Source organism: Carcharodon carcharias, chromosome 6, assembly GCF_017639515.1.
Source record: "Carcharodon carcharias isolate sCarCar2 chromosome 6, sCarCar2.pri, whole genome shotgun sequence".
Classification (NCBI taxonomy): domain Eukaryota; kingdom Metazoa; phylum Chordata; class Chondrichthyes; order Lamniformes; family Lamnidae; genus Carcharodon; species Carcharodon carcharias.
The window spans coordinates 172,315,476-172,339,004 of NC_054472.1; the positions used below are offsets into that span (position 1 = coordinate 172,315,476).

Genomic DNA, 23,529 nt, shown 5'->3' on the forward strand with positions numbered 1-23,529 from the left:
TTGCGCGGATAAGGGCGGACAGGCACACCGAGCCAGAGGCTTCACAGCGATTGCTGGCTTCCTTCACATCAAGGGTGCAATCGACTGCACACGTGTGGCCATCAAGGTGCCAGCAGGTGAGCACGGTGCCTTAGCCAACAGGAAACGATCCACTCGATGAACATGCAGATGGTGTTTGACCATAGGATGCAGATTCTGCAAGTCAGTGCAAGGTACCCAAGAGGTTCCCATGACACTTGTAGGTGCCGAGGCTCTTCAGTGCTCCAGCACAACTGGATGGATGGTTGCTGGTTGACGAGAGCTATTCCCTCAAAAGGTGGCTCATGACGCCTCTCTGCTGTCCAAGAACAGAGGCCGAACAGCGGTACAATAGGAGCTATGCCTCCACAAGGGCGATGGCAGAGAGATCCAGAGGTCTTCTCAAGATGTGCTTCTGATGCCTGGACCGTTCAGGGGGCACACTGCATTACACCCCAGATCATGTGTCACTGATAGTGGATCTGGCACTGGAAATGGGGGAATGCAGTGGAGGAAGAAGGTGTTGACACAGCTGCTCTGGCAACAGATGGTGAGTCCAGTAGTAAGTCAAAGGACGAGCACAGTCAGGAGAATGCTGCGAGAATAGACGCTGACCTGGGCAACCTCCAGGGAGGCAAGGACACCCAGGATGCTTTGATCCAACGCTCCTTAGTTAGCCTACCAAATAAGAGCCACCACCACATTCCAGGGCTGCAGGCTCCATACTCGATACCTGACAGCAACATTTTCTTGGTGAACAACATGCGCCATGTGCCATTTCAATAAAGTTCAATGACATACAAGTCACTCATAACATCATGGGTTACCCTGCACCTGCAGAACTAATGAAGTACCCAGAGGCTTGAGCAGAAACACATTTAATGATGTGGCGCCTGACATACATAATACAAATGAAATTGATCGGTGTTGTCCATCACACAAAATAACATTTAACGTAAAAGTACTGGGGGAAAGATATCACCAGTGATAAGCCCGTGTTAAGGTGCTTTAAGTTTTTGTTGGTGCTGCATTTAGGTGCTACCCCCTTGACTCTGCTGTCCTGTTGGCCTTGATGACCTTGGCGGACATCCTCTGGCCCATGGAGCCTGTACTGGCCCTGCCTGGGAGGGAGCAGCCAGTGCCATGGCTGGCATCTCCCCAGTCGCCGCAGCCTCATTGGATTCCATGGTCACTGGCAGAGGGGCGGAGGAGCTGCTGCCATGAACCGGAGCGCTCCTGAGAGGATCCCGCAGAGATGACAAGCAGCTCGTGCGCCATGAGGTCGCTTTGGACCTCCCTGCTCACCAATGAGGGATGGGCACCTAGCTGCTGTGCTAAGTGACCCATGGCAATGCAGTACTCACCCTTCCCGATCACAGGAGGTCATTGAACTGCTTACAGGACTGCACCCACGTGCGCCTCACCACATCATGGGAACTCACCCTGGATGCCACCACCTCCCAGGCATTTTTGGTGAGTTGGGGGGGCCGCCTCCTCCTGTCTCCGGGGACAAGGATCTCTCTCTGCACTGTGACCTCCTCCAGGAGGGCAGCGAGACACTCATCAGAAAAACGTGAGGCCAATTGCCCCGCCATCCTGTCCTCCCGCCTTTTGTGTTCACCAGTAATGAGCTCCATGACGAAGTGCTTCACTGGTAGCCTTCACATGGCTGCTGCGGCAGCTTTTGAATCGGCCGCCGGGTTGCCACTGTACCCGGTGGACGTTGAGATCCCACCCCCTCCCCCACCCGCTCCATCTCGCAGTTGCCACTGTCATGTTTTACACTGGGCGGAGCGTAAAATTTCAGTGTGGAGCCGATTGCGGGCAGCGAACGTAAAGTTCTGGCCCTGTGGAAGGTTCGTTAACCAGCATGTTTTGCAAATGTTGCATGTCATGCTTCTGTTTACTCCTCCATTTGCTATTCCATCAATTTGGCTGTTGCAGCCTAAGCCACAATTTAGTGAAGTGTTTATTCTGTAGCCTTTCAGAGTCTTGGGTGATCATGTGAGAATATGTGATGTAACCAATAAGTGAAATGTATGATTTTGTTCCATGGCATACTACAAACTACCTAGATATTGGGCAGTTCACTCCCTCCACCACTGACACACAGTAGCAGCAGTGTGTACCATCTACAAGATGCACTGCAGGAACTCACTAAGGCTCCTTAGGCAGCACCTTCCAAACCCACGACCACTACCATGTCAAAGGACAAGTGCAGCTGATGCATGGGAAAACCACTGCCTGGAAGTTCCCCTCCAAGCCACTCACCATCCTGACTTGGAAATATATCGCCGTTCCTTCACTGTCGCTCTGTCAAAACCCTGGAACTACCTCCCTCACAGAACTGTGGGTGTACCTACACCAGATGGACTGCAGTGCTTCAAGAAGGCAGCTCACCACCACCATCTTGAGGGCAATTAGGGTTGGGCATAAATGCTAGCCTTGCCAGCAATGCCCGCATCCCATGAATGAATTAAGAAAACGTAGGCATCTGGAGAACCATAGGGGGTGATGAGGTGCTGCACCCAAGAAAAATATTTAAAGGAGTATTAATTCTCTTGGCATGTACATTCTCTTAGTTGATTCATTCATGGGATGCGAACATCGCAGGCAATTGATTTGTTTGTAACTCTTTCGAGTACAAACCCGTTTCCATCTGTATTCAGATGAAGTTACATTGTTTTCATAGTTTTGCCATTGTGAGATTTAAACTCTTGATCTTAGGGTTACAAACCTAGTACCATAACCACTTGGCTATTTAGGCCAAGCAACATCGCAGGCAAGGTGAGTATTTATTCCCCATCTCTAATTGTCCTTGAAAAGTGGTAAGCCACCTAGAAACACTACAGCCCTTGTAGTGTAGGCACACCAATAGTGCTGTAAGGGAGGGAGTTCCAGGATTTTGACCAGCCACAGTAAGGAAATAGTGATATATTTTCAAGCCAGCATAGTGTGTGGCTTGAAGGAGAAATTGCAGGTGATGGTGTCCCCGTGCTTCTGCTACTCATGTGCTTCTAGGTGGTAGGGGTCACAGGTATGGAATGTGCTGTCAAAGGAGTCTTTGCAGTTGCTGCAGTGCACCTTGTAGATGGTACACACTGCTGTCACTATGTGGTTGAGGTGGATGGGGTGCCAGTAAAGATTATGATGATTCCAGCTGATGTTAATACTGGACAAGCCAGATCCCCGGGTGGAACTAATCTCCAGTCTCGAAGAACTCGCTTTGCAATCTTCTCCCAAACGACGCTTTCTCTCAGATGCCTTCTGCAAGGGTCAACCTCCAGAGTTTCGAACCCTCCTTCTGATTTTTATCTCTCCTGGATTGCCAAGTGCATTCAAGCTTTGTTTTCCATGCACTCTTCCTTAAATGCTCGGCCATGCCAACAGAATACTACTGCATCACATACCCATAACCATGTTACAGACCTACGGCTGTCGTCTTGGATCTTATGGCTTCTCGCAAGCCTATTTTGCTTCAAGCCTGCGTCCTATAGCTTTCTCCCTTTAAGCTTGAAGCCTTTCTCTGCTCCTCACTCTTAACTTCACCTAACAGGCTTCTTGGGCCTTTTTCTTTTTCCTTTGAGACCTGCCCCCTGCAGTTCCCTCTCCCAGTAGATTGCTGATGACTTGGTATCTACTTTGAGATCCAGAACTCACTTGACATTCACTGTTACTTTAACTTTAGAGCAACTCATCTAAGATTCTTAGACTTATCCTCCTCAGCAGTCTGCTAGTATGTCAGTGAGAGGGAGACTTAAACTGCTCCCTTCACCTGAGAGCAAAATGACCAAATGAATTAGAACTGCTTTGGTTTCTTTGTGTCCACGTGAGGTCTTTCTCTCTTGGACCCCTGTTGCTAGGCAACAGCACTGTTTTTTCTACCTTGTGTTTGTTTTAACTCCCCTTCAAGAGTCGCAAACCTCATTAAAATGCAGGCATCTTTTAGTGATACTAAAACTCAAGTTCTCCCTTTCTTAACACAGAAATACAAATTAAACTTAAAGCTAAAACTCATTCCGAACACTCTCAAATTATAACTTTCTTAAACTACCCCTAGTTCCTGGATGGTATTGAACCTCTTGAGTGTTATTGGAGCTGCATTCATCCAGACAGGCAAAGAGTTTTCTATCACATTTCTGACTTGTGTATTGATGTTAGGCAGGTTTTGGTGAGTCTGGAGGTGAGCTACTCGCTGCAGCATTCCCAGCTTCTGACTTGCTCTTGTAGCCACATATTTGTATAGCTGGTCCAATTCAGTGGTCAACCCGAGGATGTTGATACTGGGAGATTCAGTGATGGTGATGCTGTTGAACATCTCTCTTGTTGGAGGCAGTCATTTCTTGGCACTTGTCTTGTGTGAATGTCACTTGTCACTTATCAACCCAACCTGACCATTGTGTAGGTCTGGCTACTTATTGATACTAGTTGCTTCATTATCTTAGGGGTCACAATTGGTGCTCATCAGTGAACATCCCACTTTCGACCGAATGATGGAGGGAAGGTCACTGATGAAGCAGGAATCTGAAGAACTCCTGCAACAAGGTTCTGTGGCTGATTAGTCTCCCAACAACCGCAACCATCTTCCTTTATGCTAGGTATGACTCCAACCAGTGGGGAGGTTATCCCCGATTCACAAGAAATAGGAGCAGGCGTAGACCATAAGGCCTCTTGCCATAGGACAGTTCCTTCACCCAGGGACTAATTTAGTGAACCTTTGCTGTACTGCCTCCAATGCAAATGCGTCTTTTGTTAAATGTGGAGACCAAAATTGCACACACTACTCTAGACGTGGTCTCACCAAAATCTAGTACATCTCTAGTAAGACTTCTTTATTCCTGCACTCAAATCCTCTTGCAATAAAGGGTCAGTGCTGGGATCTCAACTATTTACAATCTATATTAATTACTTAGATGAAGAAACAGAGTGATGTATCCAAGTTTGATGACATCAAGCTAGGTGGAAGGGTAAGCTGTGGGGTGAGCTTCCACTGTGAAGACGGACTTCTGTCATTTCCTCGTTTCCCCAAGATAATTTCTAATGTCTCTGATTCTAACAGACCAACGTTAACTTTAATAACTCTCTTCCTTATATACTCATAAGAGCTCTTACAATCTGTTTTTATGTTACTAGCTAGTTTACTCTCATTCTGTTTTTCCCTTTTTATCATCTTCTTGGTTGCCCTTTGCTGGTTTCTAAAACAGTTCCAATTCTCAGACTTGTTACTGTTTTTGCAATATTGTAAGCCTCTTCTTTTAATCTAATATTTTTGTTGGACATTAGCCAGCTCTGCACTCAAACCTATGCAATTGACTTTGTTTAAGTTTAAGATTCTTGTTTGTCACTTCAAATTTAACTTGGAATTCAATGTTATTATGATCACTATTTCCTCATGGATCTTTTACTACAATATTATTAATTAACCCTGTTTCATTACACAATACTAGATCTAAGATGGCAGTAGGGATGGGCAATAAATGTTGGCCCAGCCAGCGAAGCCCACGTCCCGTGAATGAATTTTTAAAAAAAAATCCCCAGTTGGTTCCAAAATATATTGGTCCAAAAAACTGTCACAAAAAATTCCATAAACTTATCTTCTAGACCACTCTTACCAATTTGATTGTCTCAGTCTATATGAAGATTAAAGTCCCACACAGTTATTACATTGCCTTTCTAACAAGTTCCAATGATTTCTTGTTTAATGCTCTGTCCAATGCTTTATAACTACTGTTGGAGGGGGCGGGGGGCCTATAAGCTACTCATACCAGTGATTTCTGACTCTTGCTATTTCTAATTTCTACCCATACTTATTCTACTTCATAATCTCCTGAGGCCAGACCCTTTCTCTCCAAAGTTGTTATGAAATCCTTTGCTATCAGGGCTACCCCACCTCCTTTGCCATTTCATCTGTCTTTCCAAAATATTGTGTACCCTGGAATATTTATTTCCTCACTTTGAACACCTTGTAACCATATCGCTATGATGGTGATTAGGTTTTAACCATATACCTCTATTTGTGCCATCTATCTTATTGCCGAGAGTTCATGCATTCAGATAAAGAGCTAAGTTTAACTTTTTTTACCTCTATTTCCTGCAATTATCTTTCTTATTGTACTATTTTTGTTAAACTCTCTGTCCTTCCTGTCCCATTCTGCTCATCTTTAACCACATTGCTACACTGCTCCGATGCCTCAACCTTTCTCTTTGGATTTTTAAATCTCCCTTCACCTGAACCCTCACCCCTCAGTGTTTGTTTACAGCTCTGTCCACAGCCCTATGTCATTTCCAATAACTTAACTCAAGCTGCTTGATGGCGCACTCACTCAAAATGTAGGCTTCATGTCGAGCATTTTTCCTCGCCCCACATTTAGAATTCAGTTCTTCTGTCCATGTTTTTGAACCAAGGTTGTAATGAGGTTTGGAGTTGAGTGCCTGATGGAATCCAGCTGAGCACCGGCAAGCATGCTATTGCTGTGCAAGTGCAGCTTAATAGTGTTGTCAGCGACACTTTACATCAGCTTTGTTAATTGAGAGTAGACTGGCAGGTGGTGCTAGTTGTCCAGATTAGATTTGTGTTTTTTTTTTGCGGATGGGACATAATCTGGGTAAATTTCCACATTGTTAGGTAGATGCTAGCAATGTAATTGCATTGTACCTTGGTTAGGAGTACAGCTAGATTTGGAGCACAAGTCTTCAGATTGTCTTTTCATGCCCATGGCCATTTCAAAGATAAGGAAGGAAAGCTCAACAAAAGATTATTGCCTTGCAGTAACTTCAGAAATTTTGGGCTGTGTAATCATATATGGCACAGTGCTTCCAATGCCACCATTGGATATTTTGATTCTTGTGAGAATTAGCTTATTACACTAGATTATATCCAGTGAGTTTTTGGTATCTTTGGTGTCAGAAGAAACATTTAGAGTAAAAGCTTGCACAATACTAACTTGAAACTAAATTGGCACTAGAATAGGGAGTACAGCCTTCCAGGGTTTAATATTCCAATTATTACTTACTTGTAGTTTTCATGTCCTCTGTCTATTATTTAGTTCATGATAAACTGAATACTTATAAAGGGTTAGATAGAATAAACAAAGGGAAGGTGTTTCCAGTCACTGAAGGGTTGATAACTAGAGGGAGCAAATTTAAGATAAGGCAACATGAGGAAAAACCTTTTCACTGGGTGCCTGTGATTTGTAATGGACTGCCTGATAGGGTCGTGGGCACAGTTTCCAAACAAAATTGAATAAATACTTGAAGGAGAAATAATTCTGGGGCTATGGGGCAGGGGCAAGCGTCAGGGAATGGAACCAACTGGATTGTTTGTTGAAAAAGCTGGCACAGACTTACTGAGATGAATGACTTCCTTTTGTGCTGTACAATTGTATGATTCATTGAAAGGTATTGTAGCAGCCTTGGAGAGACTAGTTTTTTTGTGGAGTGCAGAAGGTTTTAACAGAATTAATTGCGTGGCCCCTTTAAATTTTTTCATCTCTGTAGTAATTTAGAACAGTCAGCTTGTGTGCAGCCTGTGCAGGGATTTTCAGTTTGCTGTATACCCGCGCAGCCTAGGGGGCAACATTTCTTGTAGCCCATTGCCTGCATGTTGGTGGTAAATTCTACTTTGGGAACATAAATTGATGTGCAGACTTGTGACACAGTTGTACAAAATCTAAAAACCTGTATCAGACTGAGTTGAACCCAAGGTTTTTTAAGATATGTTTCATATTTTAAATAAATTACATGCTGGGGTATATTTCATATAGTGTAGTTAACTGATTTACCAAGAAAACTTGAAGCTTATTCAATTTGTTATGTAATTACATCATACGAAAACCATACCGTTTGCATTGGACTAGGCATTTCTTTCATCAGTTTCCTAAATTCAAAAAGTATTGTTCATGATTTGTAAATATTACAAGTTTATCAAAAAGCGAGCCTGGAATTCCATGTTCAGTGCTGCACGTTTCGGGATGAGGTTCTCCAGATATTTGGCAAATCTCCACTTTCACCATAGAAGAGTGGCCTTTATTTTTTTCTTTGTAATTTAAAGCTTGTGCAATGCACTATTGAACTGTCGTTAGTTTGCATGCCAAGTGTCCTTGGGAATAGGTTATTGAATGGTTTAAATGTGAATCCTTCACTGTTGCTACAGTTTCTGCTGACAAATTTTGCATATTGTTTTCTATATCCAAGTGAAAGTTGATTACACAGACTTTTTTGATTTCCCTAGTGGAAAGATGCAAAACCTGAAGATCTCATGGACTCTAAACTCAGATGTGTCTTTGAATTGCCTGTTGACAATGAGAAATCGGTAAGAGGACAATGAAGAGTCAAAACTTATTTTAACTGAGTTCTGGAAGGTTGAATTTTTCTGCTTATACAGATATTGTTATTTGATTGCACAGCACAAGAAGTGTGACTATCTCGTTCTAGTTGTTTTAATTAACACAAACGTGGTTAACCCTTAACAGTTTTCAAGGGATGGGCAGCAAATGTCGGCCTTTCCAGCAATGCCCACCTCCCATGAATGAATTTTAAAAAAACTTTGAATCTTAGAATGAGGTTTTTGAGAAATGAATTAATTCCTTACTAAAATTCTTCTTAAAAATCTAGTTAAATTTTTCATCTATTGTATTTTCCATTTTTGTATCCTTTGCAAATGTAGAAACTTAAGATTTTTTTTAATTAGAGTAGTAATGGCCCCAAAATAAGCTGTTAGGGAGATCTCAGAATATCTCTACCCATTTTTAAATCAAATGTCTTCACCATTAGGGCTCCTAATCCTTTATTCTTCCCCATAGACATTTTATTCAAATATGGAGCCAATTGATTCATGAGTTACTTTCTAATGTTCTACCAATTATTATTGTGTCCAGTCAACTTTTTTAAAAAACATTCACTTCCTTAAAGTATTTATTTCAAAAATATACTTCATTTGAATTACAGATGTTTTTGTATACCCTTACGAAATATTAGATTTGAAAATGATTATATTACAAAATTTTGCATCCTTTAGTAACATTTTTTGTAACAGACTTGATGAAGATATGATAAAGATTAGACCTGGAATAGCCAAATATCATATTTTCCATTTGAGAAAATGAATAAGAAAACAAACATGCATCACCTACTGAAGCATTCACTTAACTTTTTTCCCTTATCTGTCTAAGTAATTGAAATCCGATATGATGAGCATCCTGGCCTTTTTACAGGCATTTCTAATTTGTGAAAACCTTTCCCTGTCCATCTTTTATTTGGTCTGTAACAATAATCAGTAATTCCCTTATTTCTTTTATTTCTAATCTCAGTTCTTACTATCCTAAATTAACTCAAGCACACTTTTTTAACTGAATTGACTGTAAATGTAGTTTTTGCAGCACAGTTTCACATTATACCAAGTGCTTACTATGAATTATTTAACAGAATTGCTGTAGAGCATATAAACTTACTAAATTGAAGATTATGGGCTTAACATTTAATTTAGTGGATAACTAAATCAGTGTTGTTTATAGGTGTAATTAGCATTAGTACAAATATGACATAAGGGAAGTCAGACTTAGTCACCTCGAAATGTTCCCATTGGGGTCTTGGAGGTTTCAGTGCTTGCCAGATGGGACAGGACAAAATCCTAATTGTGATGCTTGGTAGCTTTTGTTTATATAATTGGTCGAATGGACACAGTATAAAACTTTCATATGCCCAGCATTGTGCTTTGTTGCAAGCCCGATGATATCACTGAAGTAGTAACTTCCTATGATTAACACAAATGCAATAATGAATGCTTGCAAGGTTAACCAAGGACTTGGCTTATAAGAAGGGCATGCATTTTTATCATAAGCAATTGGGCATATGTCTGTGTATATATTTGTTTAAAAACTTTCCCCCTTCTGTAAATATGCCATTGGTAACAGTGGACAAAACTTATGTCAACTTATTGGAATATTTGAATCAAGTCCAGCAGAGGAGTGCGGCATTAATCTGATAAATGTATTCTCTCAAATAATGTGTTCTTTCTTTATAGGACAAAAAATACTAAAAGGTCTCTCAAAGAAAGAAATGCAAGCTCTGCTTATAAGAGTCATAAGAGAAGCTAGTTATTATTACATGTATCTATCTGAAGTTCTTTTTTCTATATAGCAGAACGAGATTGTAGAGTGCGACCCATTAGGCAGTGGTTTAGACACCCCGTTAGATACAGCAAAGATGGATCTGCATAGCTTTGTGCACTATTATGACAGTGCCCGACCACCTCCACGTGCTGTACCCACACCAGGAAATGGTCTCAGGTTTCACACTCCAATCCGTGGTGGCATCCGTCAGACTCCAATCAGTGGTAGCCATAGAAGTGACCTGCAGGGATTTGTATCTGCCCCAGCCAGTGACACCAAAGTGCAAAAGGTCCAGGTCTGTTCCAGTTAGCAACTAGTTCAGTTTAGGATTAATGCAAGTATTGCAGCAAGAATCGTACAGTGGATTCCTGTTGTCACGTTCGCGACTAATGATGGGGAAAAAATGACTTTCACTCCATATGTAGTTTCTCTGGCAGAAAGCATTTGAGTTTTAATCATTCTGCAATCAAAATGCAGCAGCCTTTTTTCAGATGATTGCTGCTGCATTACAATGGGGATTTAATTTTCTTCTCCCATTTTGAGGGAGCTGTGAGCACTCATCTGACTGGTGTGACAAAAATATCCTGTAACAAAAACTGAAGAATTGACAGTTTAGAAAATTGACAAAGACAATAAGAGGAGTCCACTGTTCTTCTGGTTGCAAACGTGTTTGACATTTTTGCAGAAGGTGGATAGGGTATTTTGGATCCTGAACTATAAGCAGTCCTTTAGGTATGCATAATTAATTGAGTCTATACTTTTAACGTGAAAGTGCTCTTTTATCATTTAAACCTGTACATGTACAGTTGTACAAAGTCAGGTGGGTGTATTTAGCAGAAAAAGTGTCAAACACTATTTATAAGAGATACTGTGGTAGATTGTCTTGATTGCCATGTAATCTAGAATTTTAAATGGTAGCAAGGAAACTTTTATAATGCAAATACTCACCAAGTTACTGGCATTTTCAAATGCTACTGAATTCTTCTCACTAAGACGAAATAATTTTTTTCACAGTATGCAAGTGTGGTGGTTCTGCATATTTTAATGGACCATTTAAATGTTAGAGAGATATCCCAAAGATTATTAAGTGACTATATCTGAGTTAAATTAATACAAGGGGCACATATATGAAGTGTGAATATAATATTTATTTATCTGTGGGGGAAGATGTTTCCCTCTAAGTAGTGTTAGTGTGTGAGTTAAGTAATCAGAAAATTTAAAGTACCAATTTACATGCTGGGAATCTTGTTAAAATAACTCGCCTACATGTTCTTGTAGGTGACCAAAAGAAATTTTTTAAGACATTGGGTACGGCATATGTGTTCACACTTAATGAATTTCATTTGTGTATTAGCAAGTTTTCATAGACATGTGAAGTATAAATAATGCTCCTTTTTGGAAATGATTGCAGAATGATCTTGAAGTGAACAAATCTGCTGCGGTAACGAATGCACCTAAATCAGATGGACCGGCAATACCAAAATCTGCCAGTAATTCATTGGATGACACTGAAGTGCAGAAACTAATGGAAGAGTGCAAGAGGCTTCAAACTGAGTTGGTGAAAATGACAGAAGAGAATCGACAGCTGAAAGTAAGCTTTTATGAACCAGTACAAAAAGCTTTGTACAGTATAACACATTCATTCCTGGAGGTATGTCAAGATATGTTGGCAGAAGAATGTTGCTCTTAATCTGAGAGATTAACACCAAATACTGGAACCATTCAAGCAGCTGGTACGATCAATGAGGTGATTGGAGGCTGAATCTCCACCAGACTCTGGCATGGGGAGGGAAGGAATGGAGAAAGGGAAAGGATTCCTTCTGCGTCGTACTAATGAACCCCATTTCAGGTTGATCATGGAGTGCCTTCGACTGTATTGTACAGAATGGACTGACGTGATCAAGCATATTGTAGAGTAATATTCCTCTTAAAAATTCAGTTTCTTCTCTTGTCATATTTTTGTTTCCTGTTATTTTTTACATTTCCATCACACATTCCTTAAAAAAAGTAAGAGTTGCTTCCAGGCCTCCAGTGCTGCTCAAGTTTCATTAGCTAGAGGTTACATGATTGTAATGCATGCACTTCCCTCTCCGATCCCAAGAATTTGTGTGATCAGTTGGTTTGGGCGGGTTATGAAAGTTCTTGGACCATTATTAGAATATGCATACAAAGATAGTTGAGCAAATTGATATCCCAAAGTAGTGTGCCGCAAAATTGCAGATGCAGGCTTGGAGCTAACTGTTACATTGCAGTTTATTTGAATGACTTCGAATGCATTCTTCAGTAAAAATACAGAAACAATACTTCCTGAAGACTATTCACAATGTACGTAGAAAGGCATTATAGTAAAGATTTGTGTTTAGCTTAGAGGCTAAACTATTTCTAAAACTCCTGTGCTTTTTTCTTGCCACTGCTTAGACTTAATAGTCACCCTCCAGTACTTCAATTAAGCAGACATTATTTTTTTGAGCCTCGATTGGGTGCTTGCAGGTTTATTAGAGTGGGGAGCATCCCAGCTGAGCCTGATGTTTTTCTCAGCCTCGGTCAACACATGCACTTCTGGCAGTTATTGGATAATGACAAGGAAGAAGAACTCTCACTATCTTCTCTTCATGCTGCCAGCCCCCAGCCCCTTTCTATAAGCTCATCTAATTGGGGGCAATGGTAACATTCCTGTTGCTGTTGAATGGATGTCAACATACTCAGCTGCTATAATTTTGCATTTTATAGAGCAGTTTACCTTCAATGGTTTAACAGATGAGGAAATCTAACTCCTCTTATTTTGATGGCGTTTAAAAAAACTTGTACTTGCTATAATTAATTTACTTGATTTGGTTTAGACTTACTTTACACTAACAAACTCTTAGTAGATGTGGATATTGGCATAGGGTCATAAATGTACAGATTAAAGTAGCTAACATTTATTTACAATTAAGTAGTAACATGAAGTATCATGGTAGTTAATAAATGACAAAATTATGTACATATAGTCAATATTCATGATTTTTATGGGTTGTTTACCTTTCACTGCAGTGTCTATTAACCAAATCTCTTTAGATATACACATTGAATTCAATTGCTTGAGTTTTCTTGTAAAATGTATTGTATCTGTGCATCACAAAGTGCCTCTGTCCTCCAACAAGATGAAAAAACCATATCTTTGTTGAATCAAGCACTGCAATTTGGAAGAATTTGAGCTTTTGATTCATTTGGTATGAAACCCAGCATTTTTACTTAGCTTCCTTTTGCAAGTTATGTATTTTATACAATATTTCATTCATACTTTATACATTTGACCACGTGCAGAATTTTCCGTTTGAGATGCGGAAGATGGGCCCCGCATGTCCGCGCGGTGATATTGGGCGAGTGTGCCGACTTCACTACTAGGCCTGCTCTCTCTCTCAGCCCAGTTTCTCTCTCTCTCTCTCAGCCCAGTTTCTCTCTCTCTCAGCCCAGTCTCTCTCTCTCTGCCCAGTCTCTCACTCTCTCTCTCTGCCCAGTCTTTCTCTCTCTCTCTCTGCCCAGTCTCTCGCTCTCTGACCAGTCTCTCTCTCTCCTCCCCCACTGCCCCTTTGGACACATGCTGCCTACCTGACATAAGGAACCACACAGTATTTCCTCCCATAGCAAAGAGTGCAAACAGATGCAATATAGAAGACAACAGATGGTTCTTTGCCACGTCACCTTGAGGCTCCCCTTCCACCATCTGCTCACCCTGACTAGGGCATGTCCTGGAGTTCTGAGTCTACGCCTAGGTGCAGCTCCTCCAGATTGCCCCAAAACCAGTCATGTGGGACCAAGATCAACACTTGCTGTGGGGGAAAACTCATCTCCTCATGACCCACTCAAATGCCCAATGCCAACATGGTACTTACCCTGCCAGAGTGTAACAAACCGTTGAAGGCTTGTGGCACTGGATCCAGGTGCACCACACCACGCCGCAGGAACTCACCGCCTTCCCCACCTCCTCCCAGACACGTTTCGTCATGTGGGAGGTCGCCTTCTCCCATCCTGGGGGAACCAACACCTCCTGCCGTGCTGCCACCTCCTCGAGGAGGGCAGCAAAGCAGTCAAAATGAGGGGCACGTTTCTCTTTCCTTCTCTCTCTCTTTTCCCCCCTCTCTTCTCTCTTCTTCCTCTCCCCCCCCCCCCCCCCCCCCCCCCCCCCCCCCCCCCCCCCCCCCCCCCCCCCCCCCCCCCCCCCCCCCCCCCCCAACCAGCTGGCCTACCCTGTAGCCTGGCCTGCTCCACTGGTCTACCCTCCAGCCTGGCCTGCTCACTCGAGCCCCTCTGCTGTGGCCTGGAACTGGCCGTTGTGAGCAGCCTACAAAAGGCTTCCAGTCCTCCTTTTAAACAGCCTACCAGGTCGCCATTGGACCCGGTGGTCTGTGCACGCCCGCCACCGCCGCCTGCACGCTCCCGCTATCCACAGGAATCGGGAAATAAGCTGGGCAGGCCTTAATTGGCCCGCTCACATAAAATGGTGGTGCGGACCTGCTCCTGCTTCAAACACGAAATCCTGGCCCATCGAAAAGATGGGATACATAAGTTACTCAGTATGAGCATTTACACACATCAAATGTGCAAATCTATTCAATGAAATAAAATTGTATTCAAATCTGAATACAATGCTGTCAATAAATCAAGGAACAAATCATTTGATCATAAAATGATTCAAGTGAAAGAAGCAACTCAATTTTCATAACAGCAGAGATTGGGCATTGAACCTCAGACCAGAATAAACCTACTAAGCAGTAGTGTGAGATCCTGTCCATTTTTAAATCAAGGCAGAGCTAAAAACCAGATAGGATCAACTATGATTTTATAGACTTGACAAAAATTGGATTGTTTTCACAGTGAGGAGGGTACATATACAATCAAATATGATTCAAAAATTGCACATAACTGCACTTTGACATCAGTTTTTATACTGTGAAATGCAGATTGGGATCATGATCCTGGATTAAAATAGTTTGCAGTGTTTACAAGTAAACTTCTTGGTTTGACATTGCTTTGATTCTGTAATATGTATATAGTGATCTGACAACGTGATGTTTTTTGAAGTATATCTTTTGAAATTTGCTTGATACTAAATTTAAGCACTTCTGATTTTAGATTATAAGATACATCCTACTGATTAATTTGCAATACATTGCTGACAAATTGCCTATAGATCTTTTAAAATTTTGCTTGACCAACCTTATTTAATTTCCTGAGGTAACTGAGAGAGTAGACAATGCTAATGCAGTAGATGTAATTTATCTGGATTTTCAAGAGGTCTTCGATATGGCCAGAGAATGTGGAGCCAGGGGACAAGTGGTAGAATAAATTTCTGGCTGACTTCAAGTCAGAAAGCGAATAGGAATAAAGGGTAGCTATTCAGAGTGACAGAAAGTGGAAGTGGTGTTTCATAAGGATCATTGCAAGGACCACTGCTATACACAATTTACATTTATGATTTGGACTTTAGAATCAAAAACACAATTTCTAAAATTGCAGATGATAGCAAATTTGGGAAAGGGGATTGTAATGTCATTACTGAGGATGACTGCAGCAAATTACAGGATGTTAATAAATCTGCAGAAGGGACAAATAATTGGCACATTAAGTTCAACACAGATAAATGTGCGGTCTTATATATTGATAGGAAGAACAGAGGTCACCTGTTACTTGGAAGCTGCTAGCCTAGAGGATGGAAGGACAAAAAGGATCTCCAAGTATAAATACATTAATCACAAAATGTTGTGCTACAGGTTACTAAGACCAAGCGCTAGGCTTTATTTCTAGAGGGGTAGAATTGAAAAGTAGGAAAGTTAAGCTAAACCTCTATTGAACCTTGGTAAGACTGCACTTGGAGTACTGCGTGTAGAGGCACTGGAGAGGGTGCAGGAAAGATTTACAAGGATGATACCAGAAATGTGCAAATATACATAACAGGACACACTAGGTCTCTTTTTGAAAAAAGAAAGCTATAGGGTGACCAAATAGCATAACTCGAGGTCATCAATATAAGACAGTCACCAAGAAATCCAATAGGGAATTCAGAAATTTCTTTACCCAATGGGTGGTGAGAATGTGGAACACTATACCAAAGGGAGTGATTGAAACAAATAGTATAAATGCCTTTAAGGGGAAACTGGGCAAGCATATGAGGGAGAAGGGAATAGATGGTTATGATAAATTTAAATGAGAAAGGATGGGAGGAGGCTTGAGTGGAGCATAAGCACCGGCTTGGGTGGTTGGGCTGAATGGCCTGTTTCTGTGTTGTATGTCCTTTGTAAATGGTTACATACCAATTTCGGATAACTTGAATATTGGATAATTGGAATTTTCCTTAGAATTTAAACTTTTAGTGCTCTTAATCTTTTAAATGATGTCAGATTTACTTGAAGTAACTTTCAGTTTACTCACCCATAACTCAACAAAACCGTGTGCTTGGAATTTCAATTCATGACGTAGCTGTTTTCTAGCTCATGACACAGCAATTAAATGTCTGTGGCTCAGTGTTCAGACTCTGGTGTCTGTTCAGAAGATTGTAGGTTCAAATCCCATTCCAGAAACTTTAGCATATCATCATCAGTGCAGTGCTGAGAATAGTGAACTTTTTTAGATGCTGTCCTTTGGCTGAGATGTTAAACTGAGGCCCTGCCTTCCTTCAGGCAGGTGTAAAAGATCCCATGGTACTGTTTGAAGAAACAGGGGAGTTCTTCCAGTGTCCGGTTGAACATTTGCACGTCAACTAACATTATAAACAGATGATTTGGTCATTTATTTTCTTGTAGTTTGTGGGACCATGATGTGTCCAAATTGGCTGCTGCATTTCCTACATTACCATAGTGACTACATTTAAAGGATTTAATTGGTTGCAAAACATCTTGGGACCTCCTAGGGTCGTGCAAGATACTATACAATGCAAGTATGTCTGTCTGTCTTCTAATATCTCATGTTTCGTTTCTCCCCTGTCCACTCTTCAGGTTCTTGAGTGCATTATCACCTCCCAGGTGCCTGTCCACTAAGACAAGGTTGCCATGGTCATTATGAACAAAATTAATATTCTCCCCGTGGCCGCGCTGCACTTTGTAATTTTCTGTTGTTGCACTCTTCTGTTCCTGTTGTTCTTTCCACTCACTTTTGTCTACCTATGGAGATGGAAGAGTTTTCAGCCACCTAGGTCCTTGAGACTCCCTTTGTTGCTCTATCTCTCTCCCATTAAGAGCCACCTTAAATCCCACTATTAAATCCCACTATTAAGTCCCGCACCCCCCCCGCCAGCTTGATGTTTCCGGTTCTTGCTATCCTGTAAAGTGTGGTGGGAAGTTTTTATATGTAAAAAGCACAGTATAAATGTAAGGTCTTTGCTTAAATCTGGGTTCAAAAATATTTGTTGAAATTGATGCCCAAAGGAAAATAATTAAGTAGTAGAGATGCTTTCCTTCCAATTCCTTGGTTTTGATTGTTTTGGGGTGGTTTGTATTTTGATCAAATTCAAGATCAAGCTAAACTAGCCTTGGTTTCAGACTAACAAAAAATATGGATTAACAGGCTATTTACCTGGATTTAGGGTCATCCCTGCTGTTTGAAGTGAGATTTTAAAAGCTTTGCAAATCTCATATCTCAAATGCCAGCTGTCAACGGTATTCTTTTCATCTAAGGTCATCCACGTTGACCTTTTGTTGACAGGAAGTGGAACATTTCTATTATCTATTTAGAATTTAAATTTGGTTACTAAGTGTACAAAAAGTTTCTCTAACCTGTTACAAAGAATGACCTACCAATAAATGAGCTAGAACAGAAACTCTGCTTTAAAGTTAGCAGCTATTAATTCTAATTTGCAATCAGACTTGGTGCTAAATCAGGAATATTAATTTTTAAAAATATACTTTCAAAGACTATTATTCTCTAAATGGGCTCAAAGTGTGAAATAGCTGGCCCCAACACTTGCAGTTTTGTTATATATATGCTGGCAAGTTCTCCTAATGCCGTAATATCACTTCTGCATCTTCTACTATGTTGTGAACTTATTTTTTTAAAACAGCTATCCTTTACCTTCCCAATGTAATTTTAAGTCACTACCATTAATAGCAATATTGTTCTCTTGTCAACCAAAGTTAGTGTTTATCGTGGCTCTCATACAATTTTGTTTTGCCACAATACTATTGCAAAACCTTTACTAAATGCATTCAAAAGTTAAAAAAAATTATGCAACACCTCATGACTTTGAACTTATTGCTTTATTTTAGTTGTTTCTGAATGCTTTGTTGCATTGGATTAGTATATTTTTCTACTGTGTAGAATTTTAAACAATGCCTATAATTTCTAACATCCCATTTCTGAACTCTATAAAGATTGGATTTGCACAGTTAATTTGGTACTAAGTCGGTGTGCATGTTTTTGTCAGTTGGGCTACATCTTGAATTCCAAATTGAAAAGACACTTACCACTTTATTTGCTTAAATTGCATGTTCAGCTAAAATTGCACCTTTGTTTTTTGTTTGACTTTTATAATTTGCTGAAAAACAGGAAACAAGTGAAAGCTAGCATATGTAAAAATACATGTATGTTGCAACCTCTGGTTTCTATCAGTATATCACAGTGCTCAAATTATTCAAATACCCTGAAACAAAGCTTTTTTTTTAGTTTCACTTTGACTGGCACTATTTAAGTGGTCAGTAGTTGTACCTGAAACCTTTCATGGTTTAAATCCATGAACATTTTTTATTCATATTTTACGTCAGTGAATATCTGTTTGTTAGAAATTAATATCTATCTAATCGATTCAGATCCCTTGGAATGTCATGAACACCCCTAGCATTGTCACCTGAACAAATACTGGTGTTATCTTCACATTAACATGAGCAACTCTCAACTATACCATGCCAAACAGAGTATTTTTCATCATCTTTCTGTATCCAAGCCTAGGTTTAAACCAGTTAATTAATTGCATCAATTTTATGTGTCTAAAAAAAAAAATCACATACCTAAAATTTTAGGTGTCTAAAAATCCCAACTAACTTGTATTTACAGGCTAATCTTTACAGCGTCAATAATTTTGTAGGATGTATGTTTTTTTTGCTCCTAAAACCTTGTTAACTATTTTCCCTACTAGAATATTAGATTGAAGGTCTTTTTTCTGATTATTGGGAAAACATTTTCTGGCTTGGGTGGAGCTCCCGAAATGTTAACTCTGATCCCCACTTGTTTTCTAACTCAGTTCCATAAGAACTCTAGACTATGTTCCATTTCAACCAGATGACAATTATCCTCCTTTTTAAAGCAGGACTGAATGGGATCCTCAGAATGTACTTTCCCTGGACCTTTGGTTAAAATTCAAAATTTCCTGTATAAAATTATCCAAAAGTCTTTCTGAATGCTTGCAATTGGAATTTACTTATTTTTGAGTTTTTCGTGGACTTTCTCATGAAAGCAAATGTTATGTGGAAAAATTATAATTGGAGACTAAACTTTTGAATTGTGTTTTGCATCAGAATTAAACTAGTTACTTTTACAACTGTAAAAATGGTTTTTAGTCTTCAGGTCTTTGAGTCAACATGTGGGCCATGCAGAGACTCTTTCCTGCCTCCTCCACCCATCCCATACACAAACTGAAGGAATGAAAGTATTGGAAAAGATTCAAGCACATAAATAAGTCGTCAACCCATATTAATAGGCAGTTAAAATCTTTATCCGCACCCTGTGTTAATTTATGAATTAGTGTGGCCTGTAGTATATGTGGTGAAACTTAATCTGTACTGTCTTGCCTTTTGAAACCATGTGCCATTCCGTAACTGAAAGCACATATGGCTTCTGCTGTCAAGTGTGCTCACGAACTGGCTACTTGGTGCACAAACAGGCCAGTTATGGACTTTTTGCCTTGTGTAGAGAAGCAGATTGTTTCCAATTGATTGTTAAAGTTGACCTGTTTTGAGACTGAGCTTTGCATGAAATGTAGAATGTTTATTTTTTTTTAATGGAAATAAGGTTTCGGGCGCTGTTTCAGGTATTTGTAATTCTGTGGGCCTCAAACAAATGGCTATTTATGCACAATTAAATTCTCACTGTTGGACTAATCATGCAAATTTGAGATGCTGCCTAATGCAGTGCAATTCCATTGTAACTCTCCTGTTTTGTTCTCTTTAGGATGATGGACTGAGGCTGAGGAAGGCAGCTCAGTCAGGCAACCCAGTGTCTTCCACATCTAGTGTTACACTCAGAGACAACGGCTCCACTGCTCTTCCCTCCCTCCTTGTTGTAATTGCAGCCATTTTCATTGGATTCTTTCTAGGGAAATTCATCTTGTAGAGGAAGCATGCAAGTTATTGAGGCCTGAAATGTTCTGTTGATCTGCCATATCATTGGTAGTATGGCTCACAGTGACCATGTTTGTGTACAGCATCTTACAGGCCTTGCCTTTAATGATCTCACGGTTAGAACACACAAATTACTTTCAGTTCTTGGATAATTGGAGTTGTACATTGTCAAAACATCAATAGCAAGTGTCTCAAGGTTTTTGCATAAAGGTCCTTGGAAATAATGAGTTGTTCTCTCTGTGGTTTAATAAGAGTTGAATGAAATGTTAAGTGTCTTGTAAATGTTATTTTAATCCTTTTAAATTTTGTTACCTGTTGCTGGATTACCTCTTGAAATTTTTCATTTTATAGTCAGGTTGCTCATGCCACTTGTTTACCAGTGATGAGAGATGTACTGGAGAAAAGGTGCCTCCTTGTAAATTACCCCCATCGCCCCCCCATTCCTTGCTGCTGAAGGCTGACAAGTTTATCAATGCAGAGTTTCTCCCTAGCTACAGAAACATCCCCCGTGAGGCAAATGTTGATTGAAAGCTCTCCATTCTTACCAATCCTGTCCCATGGTATTTAACGAAAATAAAATCTTTAACACATTAAACTACTGTGTATTTTTTCTGTCTCGCTTATTTTGGAAAATATACCTCACTTTCTTGTCATCAAGCATGTGGAATTTATGGATTTAAATGCCTTTGTTAAAATGTTACTTTGTTATATATCTCCCTCTTTTTTTCTTCTTATCTCCCCACCCTGGCAAGTCTTCACTCTATGCACTGTTCCTAGACAAAGGTGACCTGCTACTGATGCTGCTGTATAATCAGCTGGTACAAGGTATACAGTAGTGGCATGAGTTGACTTGCTCTTTAGTTTTATTCTTTGCCTACCCCAGACAAATTATGTCTCATTGTATTGGGTGACTTGGGAACAGCCTGTACTATACCACATGGCGTAATCCAAATTGAGGCCATCGCCATCCTTTCAAACACTTGTGCTCGCAAAGTCTGGTACTGACATAATGTATACAGCAATTTTCTTTTTGAAAGAATGATGTCCCTTTGTTATTGTAGTGGTAGAATTATTAATAATTCTACTAGTTTGTAAATTAAGAAATTTTATATTTTCGTTTTCATCTGTCATGTTAAATTTGGATAACCTATGGTGGTACAACTCCTGTTCATGTATAGTTAGTATATAACAAACAGAATGCACTCAATAAAGTGCCTATTGCACTGGAGCACACAAGAGTTGGTGGTACAGTATGTTGAACAGTATATAGAAAGGGCATCTAAGTCTGGCCGTGCCGAACTGTGAAGGGACATTGGTGGGATATGTGTCTGATAATGGGAAGGATGGTGATTCGCTGCCTGACTCCCACAATGCTGCTCAACTCAACCCCATTGATCTGGGAGCCTCCCCAACTCTGGCAGACCATGCAATCTTTTTTGTTCATCTTGCCAACTTCCATCAACCATACGTCCTGGAACCTATCACCTCAATCCTACCAATTCCTGGTATTTACCTCATTGCAGCTGGATTCCCTCTTTTCCAGCACTACTGTAAGCCAGGCATGCCTTTCTACCGCTGATGGACCATAATGTTGGTTCAGCACTGAGACCCGAGTGATTTTCCCTATCCCCTGCGCCTCCCTGTCACTCTTTGAGTCAGTTCTTCTGAAGATTAGATTCTCATTGTGCTGTCCTGCCAAACTCCAAGACCACTCGGTCAATGCTGCTAAACCTAACAAAGCTTCCCACAAGAACTTTTCCATATGTATAATGCCAGGTAACTCCCTCAAGCCTGGCAAACAATTACCTACAAATTGTTCTTTGGGTTGTACCTGAATTTACTCTATTTCAATTTTTTTTTTGAAGAAACCAGTGTATTCTCAGACACACCGTGCCAAACCTAGGGAAATCAACTGATAATATATATTGTAAATATGGCCATTGAGAAATGAAGGTTGTAAACTCAGCAGTTTTTGGTGACGTCTGGGAAAATCTTTGACCTTTTGCTTAGCAATTTGAACAGCCTTTTAATACTGAAATCGTCTTGCATTTTTGTCATAGCTATTCCAGCTTCATTGTTCTGGCTGCTTGAGTTCATTATTGCTGCTTGACTGGAATGGCTGGTCAAATTTGCCTCTATAGTTTAACTACAATTTCCATTGGCATAATGGTTTAAATGGCCTACTTCTGTGCTGTATTATAGGATCATTTCAGTTAATTCCCTGTTGTGATTAGAATTACTGCAAGCATGATGAAGTTAGACATTCTGTGGTTTCATTTCCCTCTGGTGTGCTTCCACATGACTGGTTGGCTGGAAGTAAGAGTTTCCATCCTGCCTCTGGATTGAATTGACTGCTCTGGGCACCTATCTTAGTCCCCTGGTTGGATGGATAGTTTATGGATCAGTTATAGGGCTGCCATAAATCTGTTTGTTTTTTGATTTTTGAAAATTTGTTTCTCTTTCTCTCTCTCTCTCTCTCTCTCTCTTTCCTCCCCCACCCCCACTGGCTTCCTTAGATTATGCATCTCTGGCTGCCAATGTCCCTTTCCTACACAGCCCAAGTGACTATCCTGAGAGCTCAGGTAAGGATTACATGCTATTCAAGTGGCATCAGAGTGGAGTCCAATCCTGTTCCTGATGGTTGCACATACATTTTGCCACAGATGTTGCTGGATACAAATGAGGAGCAGAAACACTGGCTAATGTTTTCTCTCTTTAGGACGATGAGGCTTATTGTATCAGCTGACCGCAGTCACAGCTGAGGTCAACAAGCTCAATGCACCATAAGAAATTGAACCTATCAACCTTTGGTTGGAAAAAAAAATCATGATACTCCATCAACCATCTAATAGTTCCATGAGCTTTATCTCAAGTAGTTGAGTCGTACAAGTAAGGATTGCACGAGGTGCAATCTTCTGTCTATATAGCTGAAGGGGAGAACAAGGGTAAATCAAACCAGATCCCTGCTATCTCTATCCAGTGGCCTATTGTCAAAAGTGCACAGATGAGGACAGGATCAGCATTTGATGTGATGTAGGTGAATACCTGGAAGGCTCTTTTTGTTGAGGCTTTTGGTGAAATAACTATTTGGATAA

At 40.5% G+C, this 23,529-nt stretch overlaps 1 protein-coding gene across 1 annotated transcript in view; it reads left to right on the forward strand.

The window, feature by feature from the left end:
* The window catches only part of vapal (VAMP (vesicle-associated membrane protein)-associated protein A, like), a 110,535-nt gene extending 89,506 nt beyond the window's left edge, over nt 1–21,029 (forward strand). The window contains exons 4-6 of the mRNA XM_041190008.1: nt 8,249–8,329; nt 11,539–11,718; nt 20,265–21,029. Coding sequence (XP_041045942.1) covers nt 8,249–8,329; nt 11,539–11,718; nt 20,265–20,426 — 423 coding nt within the window. The 3' untranslated portion in view covers nt 20,427–21,029. The remainder of the gene's footprint in view (nt 1–8,248; nt 8,330–11,538; nt 11,719–20,264) is intronic.
* Nucleotides 21,030–23,529: the final 2,500 nt, after the last annotated feature.